At 29.5% G+C, this 23,062-nt stretch overlaps 1 protein-coding gene and 1 long non-coding RNA gene across 2 annotated transcripts; one reads left to right on the forward strand and one right to left on the reverse strand.

Moving 5' to 3' along the window:
• Positions 1-11,029: 11,029 nt before the first annotated feature.
• LOC100534631 (uncharacterized) lies at positions 11,030-17,586 on the reverse strand. Its single transcript, NM_001204996.1, is given in 8 exon segments — positions 11,030-11,465; positions 11,564-11,646; positions 11,761-11,802; positions 11,804-11,869; positions 11,871-11,895; positions 14,679-14,782; positions 15,755-15,890; positions 17,158-17,586. Coding segments are annotated over 8 exon segments (660 nt in total). The 5' UTR covers positions 17,233-17,586; the 3' UTR covers positions 11,030-11,336.
• Positions 17,587-18,425: 839 nt separating this feature from the next.
• Positions 18,426-22,685, forward strand: LOC115033673. Its single transcript, XR_003838968.1, has 2 exons — positions 18,426-18,967; positions 22,016-22,685. It is a non-coding gene; the product is annotated as an uncharacterized LOC115033673 (long non-coding RNA).
• Positions 22,686-23,062: the final 377 nt, after the last annotated feature.

Consider the following 23,062-nt stretch of genomic DNA (forward strand, 5'->3'; position numbering starts at 1 on the left):
GACAGCATCATTCGTTTTCAATAAATATTCTAAAGCTGAATATTTTTCTGATGATTTAATTTTATAAAGTTAAATGTAAAACAAGTTAATTATCAAGTCATAAATCGAATAACTTAAAAGTATTTAGAGATACCAATATTATCACAAGTCGTGTCTTATAAAAAAATTAGTGGAAAATTTTCAGTTTTTTGCACCATTCTAACTACCTATTTCTAATTATTTCATTCTAATTAATTAAACTGCAAAAATAATATAATATGACATTGTGATTTTTTACCAACACGAGGCACGAATCAACTTTATATTGCTTTAGATTCAAAACCAAAGCCGTTGTATTCTAATTGCAATTTTTTGCAAACCACAGTTTTGTTTAAAAACCATTTTTCCTGCAAATTTTAAATGTAACCAAATTTTTCCGATTTTTTTGGAAATGTTGATCCCTGCTACAATCACGCGTCTGTGAGTGAGCGTGATGTGCAGGACTTGTTACGTCCTGTATGTGCAATATATAATATATATATACATATAAGTAATTATAGCATAGTATATGCCACATGGAAACGGTTAGGGGCTAAAGTGCAAAAGCTTCATTACGTCCACGGACGTGATTGAGAGGTGATCTACGAGATTTGGGATTGTATAATAATACCAATATATATATTATATGCCAGCTAATATAAACACTGCTGCGCTGGTAGTCGGTACGAGCGAAGTAATAAATTATACTTTATCGTAATTGATTTTTGATGTTAAAAATATAAATTAAACAGAAAACGAATTATTCGTTTTCCACTATAATATAATATAACTATATATTATACCAATGCTGAAACTCAAATCAAATGCATACTGGGAAGTATTTGGAATTACATTATGGTCGCTGTAATTATAATTTATATACGAACGCAAATAAGCTGGTTTCTTTGAACAGTATTTTATCAATTTATAATTGAAGTAATTGATTGATAGTCAGTATTTGCTTACGCGTGAATAAATATAAACGTAATATTCAGAGTAAAACATTAAAACGCGTTAAGGCGTTACAAAAGTTTATACATTTTTCAAGAATCCTCTTCTATACACGTCATATACACGGAGTAATTTATTCTTCAAGCATCCTCACTCTCGTTTTTCTTCAAAAATGAATTAAATCGAATTCTGATTTTTGGAATTAAGTAGGGATTAAAATGCCGGAAAATGGTTTTGAAACCTTTTGGAAATGTCGATCCTTAGAATTAAGTGTACTATAGTACCACATTTTCTGTAATTATTTAGGTTACTTAATATACCATTTTAGGAGTGTTCCGTGATGGTGAAACGCATACTTTTTTTTTTAAATGAGAACCAACCTTTTATACTTTAAATATTATTAAGTTGATGATTTTTTTGAAAATTCGAACGAGTAGTTTCTGATTTTTGTTAAAATGAATAATGTACTAATAAGGTATCAAAAACGATTTAACAAAAATATTATGTCATATCATGCATGTCTTTATTATTCTCAGAAAAAAATCATACGATGAATAATTTGTTTCAAAAAGGGTGATCATCATTTGAAAAAAGAAGCGAGTAACACTACAAGCACACTCAAATATATCTAAGTATTTTAAATTATGGCTTTTTTTTTAAAAGTTCCAAAAATCAGGGCATGAATAAACCCATTGTTACGGTGAAAAATGGAAGTGGGCATGCTTGCAGGTGAATCACTCTGTACATTAATTATAAAGTGCTAGTATAACAAAGGAAAATGGACGTTTGACAAGTGAGTAAGATTTTTATAAATCATCAAACACCGAACCAAAAGAATAAAATGAAACGTACATAATTATTTCATAAAATGACGTAATGTCATTTTTTGGGGGTAGGGGGGAATGAGTATAGAAGGTGAATTTATTATGAGGTATGATGACTGACATCATATTATATTACAAAGTTTTGCGTCTTATGAAGGGAATTGAACTCACCGTTTGAAGAAGTTCTGATTCTATATAAATCGAAATTTATGCTGAATATTAGGTAGGTACATAAAATATATATTATACTTATCTTTTAATTATAATATGCTGATTGGTGAACTGATCAACTTTCGTTCCTTCATACCAATTGGATCGATATTAAAAACAGATTTTAATGACAAACTATAAGTAGGTACCTACTGAGTTTTTAAAGATGAACAATTACGCTACCTATACAAAACATTTTTTCCTTAATATTTTCGATACACCAACAACAATATTATGAATTATGATCAACCTTAAATTTAATTTTCAAAAAAAAAAAATAATAATAATAATAATAAAGTTAGAAAACCTTGTTAGTTTTGATACTTGTTATCAAATATATAAATAAGTGTGAATAATGCAATATACAATACAGACGATTTTCGAGATGATAATATCAAACTTCTCTTTTGACAAGCAAATAATATCCTATATCAATATACCTACTATTAGGTAGGTACACCGTGAAATAATATATAAAGTGATGTTACCAATCTACTTTGGAAATGTCGTTCATATAGAAGTAGTGATTTATTTCCACAGAATTTCATATCATTGCAGAATCAGTTTATTTGTCAAGAAATAGTGATGAGATGAGATTACATGTTTTGAATATTTCATGAACGTAATATACATACTAATAAAGGAACTTATATAACAGCACGGTCTAACACCAACAACTAGGTAACCATTATTACCTGCCGTGCCACAACTTGGTATATTATATTGATTGGTGTGTAAGCAAATATTATTGGGCTCATGTACCCCAACAAGCCCTTAAAAAATACCTCTACTATACAGCACATATGATATATTATGTCGTATATGTGAGCCCCGAGCGGTAAGTGGGCTGCATCTCAGTACCAATTATTTTTTTCTAGGCCCTTTTAAAAAACATAATATATAATATATTTAGGTATATGTTTATAATATATTGGATAATTTTTAAATGTGTAAAACAATTTTGAACACCTAGTAAAAGAGTGATTATAAAAATATCTATTTCGTTTTTTTGATATTAACTATAGGAAAAGAATAACTCAAAAAGAGTCGAAAGAATTTGAAAATCGTAAAATAAATATTTGGTTAAAATTTCAAGTAACTACATATATTTGTTTTTGAATTACAACAAATTATGATAATGGTTCTATGAGAAATCATTAGTGTAAGGTTGAATATACAATGTCAAAACAATTTAACTTCAATGTTCATAAAAAATGAATTTGACTTTCCTGTCTTACATTTTTTCTTTTGTTAAGATTATAAAAACGTATGAGAAATCTTGTTTTAAATTGTTAAACGGATATTTATTTTTGAGTTACACCTATAAAAACTGGATTTACGTAAAGATTATAATTTTTCTTTATTTTTTTTTTTTTTTTTGCTATTCCTGATGCTTTTGATAGTTTTTGGGAATTTTTGTTTTTTTACTACTCGAATACACGAACCAGACTAATTTTTCCGCGAGAAAAGATACTAGAAAATTGAAGCATTTTAAATCAATATTTACATTCATTGCTCGGCTCAGAATCTAAAATTGTTAGACAACTTATTACTAGTCTTGTCAGTTTGAGATATTGGTAATTTTTTTTCCGATTTTGATTTTGAATATCGTTATTTTTTTTTCGATTTCGTTTACAGTTTGTTATTGATTTCGATTTTAAATTGGTACGCAATATCGGTTTCAAGCCCAGTTTATTATCAAGAACCTTCTATTTTTAGATAAAAAACAAGTTAAATTCTAAATTTGTTGATCGTGACAAATTAAACAACGCTAGTGGATTTACCCTGTCTTATACTCCATTATATGTAAACCACTGATAATTTAGGTGGTTTAGAACGAAGTATAAAATTATGTATTTATATCCGATTATAATAACAATATTATATTTTGGAACCAATATTTTGCAACCTCCTTTAAAATTCAATTTTTGTAAAATTAAATTTACTTTGAGGTGCACATCGTCGGATATAGAATCGCGTATGTACCAAATTTCAGAATCATAATAGTGCCTTATACTTGGCTGTGGATGGCTTATATACGCACGCACGTACACATACACTCAGAATAGTAATTATTACTCACATAAACATAATATTATAGGTATTAATACATATTTTAAGGGCACAGCATGTCTTTTAATATAATATAGATACCAGATATCTATATATTATATACATATTTTTTTTAACTTCTACTAAGTTAATGTAAGCTAATGTAACCTTTTTGTAGTTGAAGCCTTTTACCGAATAAAAATAAAATAAAATAACCTAAAATAATGTATAAAAAATTGCGTTTTAAATGCATCTGTTTTTTTCCAACTTTTTTCGACAAAATTTCTGTTTACAATAAACAAAATGTAAAAATAATGTAAAAGTATTTTTTTCTACGTAGGTATTGTTTTTTTTTAAATTTATTCATTCGAACAGTGCAGTTCAATTTAAACGATATTGAATAATAATATAATCTAAATGTGAAAATCATTACACGGCGTGTACGATTTGTAGTTTTGCGCATTTATGTTTTTAAAAATCCCATTAATTGCAGGGAAAACACAGCAGCAGCCGTCATGCGAATTACACAGAACAAGCCCATTAGCACATAACATATTGTTTTATATTAAAATAATAATAATAATAATACTGCGCGGCCATTGTTATAAAGACGAAAATCGTATAATTTTATTGCTGTGCGGTTTAAATTCAATTTAGGGACCTCCGCTGTGGCTTACGGCGTGTTCATTTTATGCGTCGGTTAACGTCAATTGCAATCGGCCGACGGTATAAAATGTGACGATCGGAATATTATCGAACTCGCGCGGTTCGGTTTCTATATATACGAGAGTCGTCAATCGGGTACGATAATATTATTATGTCTGTCGAAACCAAAATTAAAGGTACTTATATGTATTGTACGGCAGTTAAAAATTATTGCGGAACGCTGTCGGGACGCAGAGAAAAAAATTACGTCGAAAGTGCGGTGGAAGGGTACTTGATATTACATATAGGTTATAATATATTATGCACAGTGCGGGACTTGACCGTGGGTGTGTATTGGTTTACAACCGGTGACATGTTTAAGAAACAAAAATGAGAACAATTAAATACATAGACGTTAAACGTTTTGCGCCGTGCTGACGATTGGACTATATTTTTAAAGTCTTTACACTCCAATTAATAGAATGCTGACAATAGCAAACACGTTAAAAAATTTTGATTTTTTTTTTTTTTAATGATGACTCAACCAGGTTAAAACGTCTAGTCTAATTTAATTGATAAATAATATACTTATTATAATTGTAAATAGTTTTGGTTAATTTATCATTATGTTTACTCTAATCTATATCAATATTATTAAGTATTATTCATATTTGTTTGCATGTACTGTATACTGAGCCCGTCAGGGTGTATCTATAGGTAGGTATTATCAATAAACAAATAAAATTGTTGTTATATTGAACGCATGTCGTACAGATACTGCGAGGATTGTCCAACTGACCCGACTGGTCCGATATAACACATCAATGAGGGAAAAAAATTTACGTTGATAATATAGTTGTTAGGGTATACCTATATATAATAATATAATGTACCGTGCGGGCATTGACCGTGAGTGTGTGTGTTTTGGTTACTGCCGGTGAAACGTTTAAAAAACTAAAAAGTGAAAAGAAAACGATAAACATACGTAAAAGGTGTTGTGCCTAGAGCTGCCACCTTTAAAAGATGGCAGACTACCCGGGGGCAGGCACAACAAGCAAACAAAAAGTCATCACCAAAACATCTCCGTTGGCCGTAGATTAGACACCGTGCCTGTATATTATATTATGCTTATCTAATACTATAAATTCTAAATTCAAGAGTAGTATATAATATATTTAGTTTATAATTAATATATTATAATACCTACTAATTTCACAACGACTCAGAGAATAATTTACTAGATCCGTGGTAGCGCGTAGTTTTATGTGTAAGATGATCAGATTATTCGGGTGAAACATGTCGAATTGGACATTATTAGGTACATTGAACGTGTTACGGATTCTGCGAGGATTGCTGGTCGGGTACGATATTTTGGTGGAAACCAAAATTAGAGGTAGGTACCAATGATATACTGTTGTGACGTAGTTCAGCTGTTTAAATTAATTCCGTCCAACCCTGTCAGGACGCAGGGAAAAAAATTACGTCGATAAGAGGAGTACCTATAACGTTACGCCGATAGTGGTGAAAGCGGCTGTCTATGCGTATATTATATTCTCGTGCGGGACTCAACAGTGTGTGTGTCTTGGTTACAGCTGGTGAAACATTTAAAATACTAAAAAAATGTGAAAACAAATAAATAGATGTAATACGTGCAGTTATTACGTCGAGCTGGCGAGGAGGACAACGGCGGTGGTGGCGGAAGAAGTATTATAATAATGATAATATATTATAGGTCATACCATATAACTACCGTGTAAAATGTGTTATTCCGCTGCTTCGCTGTTTTATACACATAATAATATACGCCAAACACTAATGACGGTCACTCTGCGACAGCTGCAGCAGTTGAAACTGCTCGCGACATTACATATTATTATTATTATTATTATTGCGAGTCGTCATTTTTGAAACACAATTCCTCCCAAGTTCACGACCGGTTAAAAAAAATATAATGATTCACACGTTTGATTAGTAGAGAAAAAGTCACGGAAAAGTCTGCAGTAAGTATAGACGAAGAAAACGACGACGACGACGGTTGAATTTTTCCGGTCGAGAGAAAAAAATTCAGTCTCTCTATAGAATTGACGGCTGCAATTAGCGTATCCTTTTCGTCCCTGCTGTTAAAAATTTATAGTACCGTACCTACTTAGTCCCTTTCCGGTGTTCGCTCTCAACGGTGCTTTATAGTGGCGCAGTAGTATATTTAACGACGTTACTAATTTAGAAGATTGGATTTTTTTTGGACATTTCCAGTATAACACATTTATATATTATGATGTAATAAATAGGTCACTCAAACATCCTTCGTAAAACCATAAATAAAGAATGAAACACAACGTCATAAGCTGCAATTTAACGACTTATAATAATTATTATTATCGTTGTTCGTACGATTTTCTTAGATACATCAAAAATAGTTCAGTAGTTAGAAGTATAACGATATATTGCTATTATTAAAAATATATAATAATATATCAAATAAATGTTTTAGTCAGAAAATAAAATGTTGATCCAACTGGTAAATTTTTATTGCAAAGATTTACAGGAAAATACCATTATAACTTTAAGGTGTTTCATATAGAACATTTTAATTACATTTTAGGAAATATGAAAGTATACAAATTTAAACATATTTAAATAGCAATTCAAATTAACTTACAAGTAAGTCCTATACGTATCTACGTCAGTACAATATTGATAAAATACCTACCTTGACATCTCGTTAACACCTTGTTACGTAATAAATGTCTAATTAAACTGAAAAACGCAGAGAATAGATGAAGTAATAAACAAGAAACAAAAATTTTAAATGCCCAACATAACAAAGGAAGCCACTTAGGCCATGTGATATAATTTTATATTTTAAATATCATGTTTACAAAGAGAGTTATTCAAGTTTGCAACACATAAAAATAACATTGTTCGTGTTATATCGAAAAAATACATTTTTGTGGTGAATATAGTTCTTGACATAGGCTTTCCTCATTAATAATGGTTTTTAAAAAACAATTTACGAACGCGTGGGTGTTTCAAAGTTCAAAAGTGGTCTAAAATAGTAATATTGTAATACGATCAATAAAAAAAATAAACGTAGAAACATGTTTACTCAATTAAGATTATATGCTCATTATTTTTAAGTCAAAGCGTTTCACCATCAAACACGAAAGTGTGAAATATGTAAAATTCAGGAAAATAATAATATATTGAGCGTATGTGCTACATTTCCTAAACAACAAAATAATGAGGGCGGTTTGCCCTAATTGATTACACGAACGCTGCAGGGATGCCTGGAGGTCGATTCTGGTTTGGTTTTTTTTTTTTTATCACGATCAATAATTAATTACGTACCTAATTAAATCAACGTTGGCATTTCAAAAAAAAAAAAAAACACGGGTGTGTATACCTACTATTTTAGAGCGAAATAAAAATCATTATATTAGGTATAGTAGATCCCTCTTTTATATTCTGTGTGGAGCGATGAATTTGTATTGATTTTACAAAGATGTGTGTTTTTTTTGCGTGTATATCTGTCATGACCTCCTGTATCAGTAAAATATGCTTTAATTTTTAACTTTGAACATGGTTTTCGGTAGGAAATTGGATCTAGTTGATATTTTTTTAGAGGGGAGGGGGAAGTAAAACATTCCCAGACCCCAGTACTATCAATAATCTGGAAAAATAAAAACATCAAATTAAGGAAAAACTGGAATATTTATACAAAATCAGTTTTTGAGAAAATCGGTAGGTTTTGTTTTTTTAAGTAATTATACCAACGTCGACGTTTCAAATGAACAAAAAAAAAAAAATTGTATATACAATATTTAACAGCGAAAGAAAAGTCACTATTATAATAGATCACATTTTCTTCTCAAGTTCTCTCCATCGTGGAATCTTCGACGTCATTTGTCATATCACGGTACGTTAAAATAAAATGAAAAAATAATTCGGTGAAATACGGTGCATAGGTCGGTACGTGCAATCGACTCCGGAAATATTACACGTTTTCTTGAAGTTTTCAATTTATATACAACTTTAAATTATACATATTTTCACAATATTTCAACAGAAATTCCAGTTTAAATTAACACGTATTGTATTTTCACGTTGCACGAAGTTTAATAATACTATTAAGGTTTTTGAAAATATCCACTACGAATAGGATTTTTCGGGAAATCGTGATGACCAACGGACAACATAAATAATATTTAATTTATATTTACTTCTCTCGTTTTAATTGAAATATACCAAACATAATTATATTATATATAATTGATATCTCGGAGATTCTACTAATGTTGCTCCATCTATCATGTCTTCATAATATTATGTATATAACTATATAAGTATATTCTGTATATTTTTTCCTATTCATTATTATCTGGTTCTTATCCATCTGATTTACCTATTGTGCTATAATTATTAACATCGATTTTAAATATAAATAATAAATACAAATTATACATTATTTATTATTATGGTACATTTAATAAACTATGTAACTTTCAACCAATATTCACAATTATTCGTATTCGCCAAGTTTGTATACAATTGATTAATAATTAATTGTAGAACTATAACCAGTTAATGCATTTTTTTTAACCAAACAATTTGTAATAATTTTCAATACTAATCATTTATGTAGGTACATACGAGCAAGGCTGGGCAAGTTAATGATTTTTTTTAACTCAGTTAAGTTAAGTTAATATGCACCAATAACAAAAAGTTAAAAGTTAAAGTTAATACACAATTTTTGTTAACTTTTTATTAAGTTAAAAAAAAGTTAATTTGTTTATACAACGCTAACATACTTAATTTTTTCCAACCCAAAACTAAATTATAGACTATATAGTGTTTATATTTTATACAGTATTTCCATATTAGTTAAATTCGAATTATATACATTTTTTACTTTAAACGACCCACGATAAATATTTTTTGACATGAAAACGAAATATAGGTACTGAATTAGTGAAATATGATAAAATTAACAACAAAATAAATTAACTTAACTTACTTCTTAAAATGAAAAATTAACTCGTTAATTTCACGTTAATTAAAAAAGAAATTTAGTAAGTTAACATTTAAGTTAATTAAAAGCCAAAATTAACTAGTTAAGTTAAAAAGTTAATATAAAATTAACTTATTAACTTAACTTTAACTTTTTAACTCGTTAATGCCCAGCCTTGCATACAAGTAGTGTGTATACGGACAATTATATAGGTACCGTTATTATTATACCTGTAAATTATTTGTTGTTCTATTTTCGCCTTTCTCGTCTGTCAAACTCAAATAATGTTTTTCCAATCTCGTAGTTGTTAAAAATTGCAAAATAAATTAAAATTCAATACATTTTAATTTATTAAGGGATGACCTTGTTATTTAAAATAATATATTATATAAATGTCCGAAAACACCCACGTAAAGTTTTGTTTATTAATTATGACGCTATCAAACACATGTCATTATCCTTACTTCAGTTAAGTTTTCAATATTTAATACACATTTGTAGGTGCTTTTAGTATATTATAACAGTCTTGTGTCGGAAGGTTCGTATATTATATTAACTCGCCTAAACCTCGTGTGTTTCCTCAAGTACAATAATTAATTTATTAATATTATAAAAAAATATTTATAATATTTTGTAGGTATTATATTATGGCTTCGTATTTTCATATTAATCGACTTTTTGTCATATCAAGATTTGCATACTTACTTTATTGTTTTTTTCCGACTCATAAACTATATATTTTTACGTTGATTAAAATATGACAAAAACGAACACACAACTACCCAGACAGAATTTTGTAATGATAATATTATAATAATATTATAATAACGTTATACTAATATTATTCGTTATTATAATGTTATAATAATATTATTAAACAAAAAATTGCTGTCTGTATACACGTCAAGACAGGACGGAGATAGGGTTATATAATAGATAATAGGTATAGGTATACATAATATTCGTAAATTACTACAATCAATCGGACTCTATCAACTACTGAACTATACTTAATTTTTTTTTAATTGAGAAAATAATAATAATCATAAATACCTAAAAATACCTATTTAATATTGTATATATTTATAGGCAATACGACGACACGCTGCAGCCTACCTATACCTCGAGCCGAAATTTTAGACTCGGTAATAATACAATTTATATTATACAAAGTACCTAATCTATAATACAATGTCACTTTTCCCAATTTTTCTCAGTTATGAATACATTTGGAACCAAATTGTGACATATTTGCATAATTATATTATACTTTAATATTTATAATGATCGTATTAATTAAATGTTATGTTTTTTTTTTTTAATATCTAACAATCACGAATTGTTTTTATCTATATCATGATATTTAAATGTAGTTTATGATAATTTATAATACTGGAGATATGGTTGCTTATAATTGTTTTGAAATTTACATAATATAATAATCAAGCACAAGTATAGGTACCTAATACCTATACAACGAAGCATATCATTAATAAATGTATAATATAATATTATATAGTATTGTAACATAATGATTCCAACCACTGTATCTTTGGCCATATATTAGGTATAATATCACAAGGAGTTTTAAAATCTTAAGGTCTAAAATGACTTATCGTCGTATCTGTTCAAGCGGTCTGTGTAATATTTTTTATGTCCAAAGTGGACCGGCGGTGATCGTTTGCACTGATTGTTTCTGTTCTAATTTCCACAGCTGCGTGATTTCGAGGTAACGACTGAACTCCATTGCTCGCCGGCTGCACAAAAAAATTAAAAACAAATTACAATCCACTGTTCGTCTTGTAACTATTAATATTAATAAATGATCGTTTTTTAGTACACTTTAAATGGTTACGTTTTGGCTATCGTTGACTGCGACTGGTAATGTTTCGTCGGTGTAAAATTGATAGACAACGTATAATTTATATGCTTTTGCAACTAGGAAATTCAATAAAAAAAAATAAAAATATGAATTCATGCTCGTCATGGTTATATTATACTTTTGTCGATTAATATGAAAATGTGTATTATCTCGTAAGTAGGTATACTTACAGCATCCAATCAACCCTGTTAAAAATATTGCACATTTTCCAATTTCTCCATGCAGCGAAAATGATAAACGCTACTGATGTGACAAAATTAAGACTGTTGACTATCATCCAAAAAATTGATGTACATTAAGTTGTGCTGAAAAAAAATATAATTTATTAATGGCATATAATATACCTACATGATTTTCATTACCAATTAAAAGGAAAATACAAAAAACTATATTATAACTGACCTATAACCTGTGACTTTTCATGCAATTCAAATATTGATTTAAATTACAAGTACCTACCTACATTATTGGAGTTGGATTATAAGTCTTAACACAATGTGAAGATACAATTAATGCTCTGGGTCGCTCAATTAAAATTTATAATACAGTATTATGTAATTTGTTTGAAACTCAATTAACACTTATTTATGTATAATATTATTCAGACTACATTCAGTAGGACACCCTACGAATAATTTGATGTTCATTTAAATCGTGTTAAAACAATGTATAGTAACATATTTTGATAAAACTGTCAAGTAACTACAGATTCAGATCGAATTATAATATTAATGTATTTGTAATGTGCTTTTACTATACACAAATCAATATAATTGATATTAGTTGGTTATAAAGTGTTTTATTGTTTAATTTTAAAACGTTTGGCGTGAGTAATTAAAATATGATGAAATACTTACACGATAGATGTTATTATAATATAATAGGTTTATTATAACAAAACAGAACTGAAGTGAAATGAACACAATTCAAGTTTAAGTACCTATTCTTTTATCTAGCAGTATATTGAAATTAATCAATCTTATCAAAAACTAATAAATTGAACATTGTCACGTTATCGGAAATAATTTACTTGCACGGAAAACTAGTAGTTGTTACTATGGTCTTGCTGCGTATAAATCATAGCTGTGGGTATTGTAGGTACACTTATATTTTTAGTGACGTTTAGGTAGGTATATGTACCTAAATCTGAATTTAATTTTTATTCCGTCCATGATATTGTGTAATATTTTATCGACCCCATTTCATATTCCAGAAAATTATTCCAGAAATCGTTATGGTCAGGTTAAAGAAGAGTTATTATTTTATAAAACTCACATAGGTACCCGACGAAAAGAAACACATCGATTAGGTACATATTGTTGAAATAAATAACAATTCATTAGTCTGCTTGCTCTCTCTCTTACGTTTTATAAAAATCTGTATCGGCGTAATGATAATTATAACTCAACGATTACTTTTTAGAAAACAATTAACACGATAATAATAATATATTCTTTTCGGCGGTTTTGATAACAATTGCACATTCATTTTTAAGCATTTATATAATTCTTATGTACATATTGTTATTTATTTTACTGCTCTTATCGGTTGTATGATACACACAAATACTATCCTAGTCTTATTTACTTAAAATTGTGATAGTGTAAGTGTGTCAAACAATGACGAAGCGTCACTCTCGAGACCGAAAAAAACTCCAAAGTAATCCCGGTGTGGTTTCTCGTTGGTAAACAACGGCATCGTTCAATAGCGATAAAACTTGACATATTATAATATTATAAACATTTAATCATACCATTGCTTTCCCTACACGTGAAGCACATCCGTACATAGGCGTAAATGTGCAGTGTGACTACTGACTTGGTGGGGTTCCAGGTCAAAATATCACCGCAAAAATATCTCCAGTATAAAATTGAAAATATCTCCTGTTAAAAATATTTCTAATGGAAATTCATATGGGCAGGCGAATTAATTCGACCACGCTGGTTATACGTCGTATAGTTTGTGTATACAATTAATATTATTATTACAAGATAATTACTGCCGTTCGACTAAATAATAAAGAAACGACTGGCGGGGCAACGAGTATATAGGTTGGTACCTAGGTATATTTTGTAAAACAGGTCCTTGGAGCAGACGTCGTTGCTTTGATGTGGCAAGGAACGGTTGCGGTGCGAGTTTCCAGAAAGCTGACTTTCCGAGCGATTTAACAATACTGCAGTTTATCGTGATATATTATTATATTATGCGACGTGTTTCATAACTTCACACGACAATGCGCGTTTGATTTAAAACATAATGACGAGAAAAACACACACTTTAATATTATTAATATACGCCTTTAGAGGGATTTTTTCATTTTATAAAGAGGGTTTTTTTACATATAAAAATTTCCAATACGATTTCGGAGGAATATTGGAATATTAAATGTCGGTTCGACAATATCGTTTAATGTATACTTCTGTTTTTTTTATTCGGCTGTTATTATTATACCCGTAGCTTTTTATTGTTATTATTATTCTTATAATAAATTACAATGGTTCTTCTAAGCCTACATCGTTTCGGACAAATTAAAAATGGGTTCGATTTTTTATGTTCAGCCCGGTTATACTGAATTAAATAGTTTTCAGCCGATCGACGTGTGATAAGTTTTAAAAAACACGTAACAGAGGGTTTGGCATTTCGCGGGCTTCATAGTAATTTTATGTGGCCCACTAGTAAAATGTATAATATATTGCATAAACATCTCGAACTAAAATAGGAAACTGTGGTGGATTAAAACGTAGTTTGACTGTAGTAGATACCTTGTTAAATTAATAAGTACATAGCAGTTATAAACTTAAATAAAATCAAATTTGATATAACTATGTATTTTTGTTTAAAATAAAATAAGGTATATTCAAATTATTGTGTGCTGTATCTCACGAAAAATGTATAATTATATTTTGGCCATTGAGATCAAAAAGGTTTATAATATTATGGAAATCCATTTCATATAATATTATCTTCTACTTACCTAATAATAACGTTTTACTTTTACGGTTAAAATATTAAATTTTTATCTACATAACTAATGTTTCAATTTTTTTTTTTTTATAATTACGTACACTTGAAATGCTTGTTTACTCACAGTGTACGTTGCTATTCTCAAATAGTAACTAGTGTATATAACCAGTAGCGAACCCGACAGTTGTGAAAAGATCGAGATGTCGAAATCCAGTTCGCTGTAATATTCTGTGAACAGAAATAAAATATAATATTATGTGTGTACTATACAAGTGTGTAATATATAAGTCTTATAGTAGTAAGTATAACCTATATAATATACCTATACTTAGTAGATAGCAATCGATAATAATAATATAATACAAGCTTCTTGGTCAAAACCTCCGAGCGGTAAACACTATAGGTACATTATTATTGATGCCACCGGTAATAAATAGTCTTTTAAAGACATTTTCACTCCCTGTCTCGATAAACATCGTTAAAAAACGAAGGGGGAAGTAAAAAATTTAATAACATATATTTAAGTTTATTCATTAAAACTTTTAAATTATATTCAATTTGATATCAAGGGGATTGATGGTGGTGAATATATTAGGCAATATTTAAAGGTCATGACTCGAGTTTGAGGTGAAGTAAATGATTATTAGTGTGTGTGTGTGTGTGTGTGTGTGTGTGTGTGTGTCCTTTGCTCTCCCACGTACAAATGAACAAGTCACCACAGTAGCATCGTGCCCGTGAACGTTTCAGAACAGTGTGTTTTTTTGGCCAAAAGTATGTACTTACTACCCGGGTACTTAATGTCAATCCTACCAACCGATGGCCGATATAATTCGATAATACTTCTGAAAACGGTACTGGATTCGTTACATGACGTAATATCTACTTGAGATCCATCATTCACACATTTTAAGATTTATAATTTCAATTATCCAGAATAATCACCGTGTAAAATTCATAACATTTTTAAAATATTCGAATCAAGTTTATAGGAGTTGGGGAATGAAATCGATAAAAGTGGAATGATCGATCTCAAATATGAAATATAGGTACACATAATAACGAATTCAAATCAGTTTTCAAAAATCTCATCAAGTCACTGTAGGTCAATCGGCAAAAAGATTGGTATGTTTTGGTTGAAATAACTGACCGCCACCAATCCCATATTCCCATTTATATTATAATAATATTATAATGCGTTACTCATCGCTGTGGACGTCGCTGCAGTCTCGTTCGCGGCGGTCGCATTTGTGTTCGCGGTAGTCGGACTCGCATCCGTGTCCAACCAATGATTGAAATATTTAAACATCAATAGCATGACAATGAACAATTGTGACCACTGACAAAAAAAACCATATTAACAGATTTGTATTACGATTTAGTGTAACAGTTTTACTGTTTACAAATTAATATATTTTTGTTTAATAAAAAACTGTCATGGAAAGTACATTAAAATAACACTTAACACGATATTATTCTCCAAATTATTATTTCAAGTTAAATTACTGTAGACGGACATAGCAAACTGATCTATTTAAAAGCTGATGATTAAAAACTTATTCATTTTATTTTAGGAGATGTTGAGAAATTTAAACAGGGACGTTGCGGTCACGGCAGGATTACACATTTTGTAGGTATGCATGTGTACCTATCTTTAAATTATATTGTTGACTTTTTATTATTCTGTGAATTTTTATGTCGAAGACGATATACAAACAAGGAATTCAATACATTTATTATTATTTTTTTTTTTTTTTTGATACCTAAAATATTATATGTCTAATATAATTAATATACGAACACTTGTGTTAAGTTAACGCTTGTTTTTACAAAGTTGCTCTTAAAAATCTAGTTGTTAAAGTATTGAAAAAAAATAAGGTTGTTTTGAACGTCTGATTCCATTATCATTGTCAATACAAAAATAATTATAAGATAGTATAATAATAAAAAAACAAAATTGATAATATAATATTTTAAGATACCTAGGTAAATATGAAGTGGCAACTCTTATACACGTGTAAGATAGGGAATTACGGTGGGCTATAAAATATGACGTAAATAACGTGGATTTTTTTTAATTCCTCATAAGTCGTGAGTCATAAACTCATATGCAACTGAATAATGTGAGAAGAGCGTAACACCTAAACCATTTTTTTTATAGTTGAATATACTTTACAAAACTTAAACGGCTCATTTTCGTGTGCCTTATTGCTCCTATAGAAAAAACACCTAATACACAGATCGGCGTGTGGAACTAAAGTGGAATTACGATAACTCGAACGTCTATAATCTATATATATTATGTATAAGTCGAATTTTCGATAACTCGGAGGAATGTCTCGATCCCATTTCGATATGCACGTACAATTTTTTTTATAATTCAAATTTTTTTTTTCGTCTTCGACCGATTCAAGTTATTGAGGTTCCAGTGTATTATATATTCTGACTAGGTATAGGATCGATAAATGGGTTTTCGATCGGTTGGTGATTAAATTATTTACTAATAAATACTATTGTACTACATCGTAATGACTGGGAAAAAAATGATAACAATCTGCAAGTCGTGACAGTACGTCATAATATCAATATCATATTATAATACTCACGAATTGTAAATAAGCCACGACGCGTGTGCCCACGCGGACGGTCGTCAGTCCGAAGAAACACGGTGTTTCTGCCATCGCGGTGGTGGTAATCTCTTATTATAATTATTATTGTATGTGAACGATATTGTGTATTATAATACAATATTATGGCGGTGAAAGAGAGCAGAGACTTGCAGAGGTACTTTGGTCTTGCAGCCTGCAGGAGTCGTCTACATCAAAACGGTATACGTGTGGCTGTACGGTTAGAACAATATTATAATATTACGTAATATAATATAATATAGTTATCTATTGTATACGCGGTTGTGAATGGTTTCAACCAGAAAAAAACTACTCTTCTAAACGATATTAATACTTAAGTTGTGCGTGTCTGTGTATGATCATAATACGAGTCGAGTGCGGGCGAACGACGGCTCAATCCGTTTCTGCAGTCGCGTATTTTAATACAATATTATATTATATATAAGTAGGTACACACTACACATACAGTGTGTTGCACAGTGTTGTAGTGTACCCACTCGAATTACCCCTTAACCCCCCCCCCCCCCTCACTGGTTGCGATACTGGTGAACAATATTTACATCTATAATATAATATTATACCTATAGGCCAATTTTTTTTTGTCAAAAAATGAATTACATTAGGTAACATCAATATGTCAATATTTCAGAAAATAGGTAACAAGAATACTTCTTTATAAAATATTTAGCAAAAATACTGTTTATCGTAACGAAAAATTTAAAATATTATGTATTTCCTGATAACGCCTAAAAACGTAAAAATCGTCGTCCACGATAAAAGAATCACTCTGTATAATATGGGTACATAGTATTTATGTGTGTGTGTGCGTTGCAGACGAACAATAATGATTACAATATTTACACATAATATATATTACATATAATATTATATTATCGTAACAAAATTACGAAAATAAATAAGGAATTATATTATATTCGCATGGTTTTTTGCTGTCCGCTTTGGAATATCCCAAAACCTACGAAGTGGACCTAATTTATATATGGGGAATGGTAAACTAGTACAAAAGTAGGTTAATAGGTAATCTCCTACATGAGCTATAAAGTATATACATAAAATGTTAACTTCTGTATGAGATAGCGTTAACTTGTTAACTTCTATAGTGTTAACTAGTTAACTACTAAATAAGATACTAGATAGTGTTAACTGCTAAACTTTTATTAAAAAGGAGCTTAAAGAAAAAATAACTTCTACAAGACAGTCTTATTATTTTTATAAAAAATATCAGTATTTTTTTATCATAATATAAAACTATATGTTATTTGAAAACCAAATCAGTTACCTATAAAAACAAAAGACAGCCAATTGGTCGGGCAATTGCGGAATCACTGATAAGGACGTGATATACGTAAGCCTTTTACTTTTGCGGCCAACAGAGAGGGGGAAGAGATTGTCATTTAATGCATGTTTGAGATTCTTCGACACAAATACACGGCTGACGTATTAATTCCATTCAGAGTGCATAAAAACGTTCAATATACGTGTTTTGCAGTTCATTTATTAAAACCACAACTTACATTATTTTATTATTTTAATATGATAATATTATATGAAATTTGTCAAATAAATGTTTTTCAAATATTTTCAAAAGTATAAACGTCGTGGAATGTGAGTGTTGGATTTTTTTCTATTAAAGACTGAAATTATTGAGATATTAGGAGTAAGCATCGTGTGAAAAATATTCTATTCGTATATGGTAATGATTTCTATCGTGGAGCACGAGAAGAGGTGCAATAATCCCGTGTCCGATCTTTAAGCGACGGTCAAGAAAGTAAGAAACGTTTACGTAAAACAGCATATAATTTTGTCATGAATAATATGATTTCACGTATATATACGTCATGCACTGCAGGGGCGTATTGTTTTAAAATGTAATCGTATTATACAGCTTAACGACGATATAATATTATATTGTACATATCAAAAACGTTCCGAATTGTAATTACCTATAATTTATTGTTCTTATTTTTATAAGAATATATAATATAATATATATACAAGTCATTATTAAGATTTATGCGCGACAAGTATATAATATTAGGTGATAATGGGGAATGAAAAACATAAAATATGGTAGTTACGTGAATAAGAAGCTTTCGCATTAGTGGCACTTAGGTTGGGATTAAAAGGTTAAAGAAAATTAATTGAAAAGATCACGTACCACTTTCTTTTAAGTCTGTAGCGATAAGAATTTCCAGGAAGCAAAAAGGGTATGAAAGTTATTTTACGAGTGGGCTGTGGTGGTTTTATGGTCTAGAAAAAAAACCATTTGTAAAATAGTGCAACTTTATCCTCGATCGATTTTATACCAAGGTCTTTGTGAAGAGGAAAAGGGTGGAGCGTTTGTGATTTTGTGGAGTGCGATGTCTCGAAGCACTTGAATTTTATTTAAGTTCGATTATTTTAGCTGACTTCCATAGCAGTTGTATCTCGTGTGTCCGTATTATATATATTGGTTTTAAGAGTTTAAAAGTTCAGTTTTTAGGTTATAGTAAATTTGTTTTTTTGCTAGAGTTTTTTTTAATGTACTAGTGAGAATGTCTAAGATGAATCACTGTGACTTAATAATATGGTTATTCCAGATAACTGTCGAGGTTAGGACCTAAGTATATTATCTTATGGCATGAATAGTAAATAATAATATGGTAAATAAATAACGATGTGCTCTATTGCAAAATATTTGATTTTAACCAAAGTACTTTTTATAATAGTCGACTGATTGGTTTTATTTATACTTACTGTCTTACAAAGCCATTAAACTCTACTATTTTCCAGTCGAGTATCTTGTGGACAGTGTTCGGATTAGATAAGTATTTTTTTATCTAGATAAAAAAAAAGATACAATTATTTTTTAAACGGTTATAAATTTTGGTGTATTTTAGTTGGACACTAGGAACATAATAATAATGATATAAATAAAAATAATTACATTATTTATAAACCATAAACTTTGTTTGAGAATCTGTATAAATATTTAAAAATTTAGTACAATTTCGCGATTTTTATCAATAACAAATTTATCTAGATGAATTTATTTAGATAAGTAAAAAAATTATCTAAAATGAACGTTTAGATACCTTGTAGCTATTTATCTAGATAAGATAAAAGATGAACAAATAATTATCTAGATAAGTCCGAACACTGCTTGTGGACATCCGTAAGCTACGAAAGCGTACATTTTTTTTTTTTTTTTGGAAGAAACAAGACCATTTTAAAAATAAATATTTGAAAAAATAATCTTTATAAATATTTTAAAAACTAATAAACTATCAACGGATTCTACGAACCCAAGTATATTATAATATTACGGTTCTTCTTCGGGCAAATCACGGTGTCTGCCACCCGGGTATGGCAGATACCTATGGGTGCCCAAATCAAAAATTCTGCCAAAACAAACACATACGTGTTCCCCCCTCCTACCAACAAAAACCTACCAACAAAAAACCTATAAAATAAAACAAAAAATAGCTAATGGCCTAATCTGCCGGCCTTAAGATCAATTAAAAAAATATATATTACGGTTCGTTCACAAATTTTTACAAATAGTGTTGTGTAGGTACGCACAATTAAAGTCAGAACAAACGACTTATCGACGATTATATTTTTAATTATTTGTCATGTAAAAAATATTAAAATAACATCATGTCAAGCGATTTTGATTGAAAAAAAAATCCCTGATGATTTGATAACTTGACGACGGTGCACGGCATTACGTATTTGTTCTTAGCCTTTTAGGCTTTAGCTGCCGATAGTGTACCGATATGTACTGTCGTCTGTCAGCTATGTGTAAACTAAATTCAACATTTTTAAACTAAAATTAAAATAAATTAAATATTGCAAAAGAAAATAATAAATTGTTGGGTCGTTTAAACGACATGGTATGTAAATTGCGGTGCAAGTGTAATGATATATTGTTTCGCTATATATTACTGTTAAACGTAAAACGATCATCGTTAGTAATTTTTTCTTCGTTTTACTTAAGACCTGACAACGGCAACGCTTTTAACAAGAAGTTTTTGCAAAAAACTATTTTTACTACAGACTTTTTTTTTTACATTTTTCCATAATGGCAACCTACATTTTTATTTCATATCCTCAACTTTTTCTTGAATTTTCGTATACAAAATATCTGAAAATATATTATAATAGGTCTTCGTAAAATAAAATATAAAATACTAAATAAAATAAAATAAAATACTCATTACGGGCACACAAAAAGCCCGGCAAAAACATTACATACCAAAAAACGTTATTCAAAAACATTCAACATTCATCGCAATGTAGTTTCTAAGGAGATGGGTTGTTTTGTTACGTAAGTTAAAAGCGGTGCATGTGAAGAAATAAATAATATTAACTATTGAAAACGCCAATGGCAATAGCCATAATAATTAATACTAATATTATTTATTAGTTATTACAAATACGAATACATTTATTCACACGGCGCTCAGTGTATGCAATTTTACTACAACACATGCACATGCACAGTTTCATGCATTATATTTTATTCTCTGCGTATTATCATTTAATATCTATATGTTTTATTTTTAAGTATTTCACGATAAACTACTATGCGATGAATAGTTCTAAACTTAAAATTATCATATTATGTGAGGGAAATGGCAGGTTAAAGATATATTCAAACGGACGGGATGACGGTGGTAATAGTTTTGGAACAAATCGCAAATATAATTATTGTAATATAATAATATGTTGTCGCAGATGTCGTTTTTTTATGTCAATTAATAACTACAGTAAAATGTTTACCTTATTTTTACGCCGTTTCACATTTTTTTTTTTTTTTTTGTTCGAATCCTAGTCGGCAGCATCGTCCACACATAACCAGGATTGCCGGTAAGTGTCCGAGTCCTGTGCGCTGGCCTAAACGTAGACAGGTGCTACAGTTTAAGATCGATGCGTACTTACAATCACCGACGTTCGAGGAGATTCCCCCCCTCGGATACCGTGACTTTGACAGGGTTGGTACTTCAGTGAAATTGCGGTTTCGAAGACACCTGAGCCCGCTGATAAGGATGTGGAGGAGACGTCATCTATTTGCTAGGAAGTCGATGTGATGGTGTGTCATTCGTATCCGTTGTCGAACAACCGTATCAAAACCAACACCGGTTCCTGTCACCAAACTGGTGTAGTTTTGGGGTTGCAAGTGTAAAGAACTTTCAACGGTAAAACATTTTAAGGTGTTTCAAAACTATTGTTTTGCAATACCAACAAATATTCTAGTTTATAAGTTTTAAAAAAGGGTTTTACTTCTTTTTCATCGTATTTATATTACTTTGGTCTATTGATATTCATCCGCACTAGTATAAAAAATTAGTTAGGTAAAGTTAGGTAAGTAATGATAATATGTAGGCACACCTGTTGTATATTATATTTTTATATTCAGTGTAGAATTGGTTTTTGCTTTTAATTCAACCATTGTATTATTTTTTTGAAACATTTATTAAAATATTTGGTGATCCATTTACACATATTTTTTGATTGAACATTTGAAAACCTGTCATTAACACAAAGTCTAGGTTCAAGTTTATCTAATAACCATCTGAAAATAATTGTTTTAAAATATTTAATTAAGTATACTTGTAAACAATACGCATGTGTTTAAATAACATACAAAATTCAAATCTATAAAAATAAATTTTCATTTTAATTTTTTGCGTTTTTTCGATTTAAGGTCATTTTTTTAAAAGTTTTAAAGCATTTTTTACTTTTTTTTTTTAACAATTAAGATAGATATTATCTAGATTAAAACCAGTTTTAAAATTCAAATTTAAATCAAAATCACGTACTTTTATGAATTGAAATTTTAATTTTAAGATTGATAAAAAATTGTATTAACTTTAACAGT

The sequence above is a fragment of the Acyrthosiphon pisum genome, chromosome A1 (assembly GCF_005508785.2).
Source record: "Acyrthosiphon pisum isolate AL4f chromosome A1, pea_aphid_22Mar2018_4r6ur, whole genome shotgun sequence".
Classification (NCBI taxonomy): Eukaryota; Metazoa; Arthropoda; class Insecta; order Hemiptera; family Aphididae; genus Acyrthosiphon; species Acyrthosiphon pisum.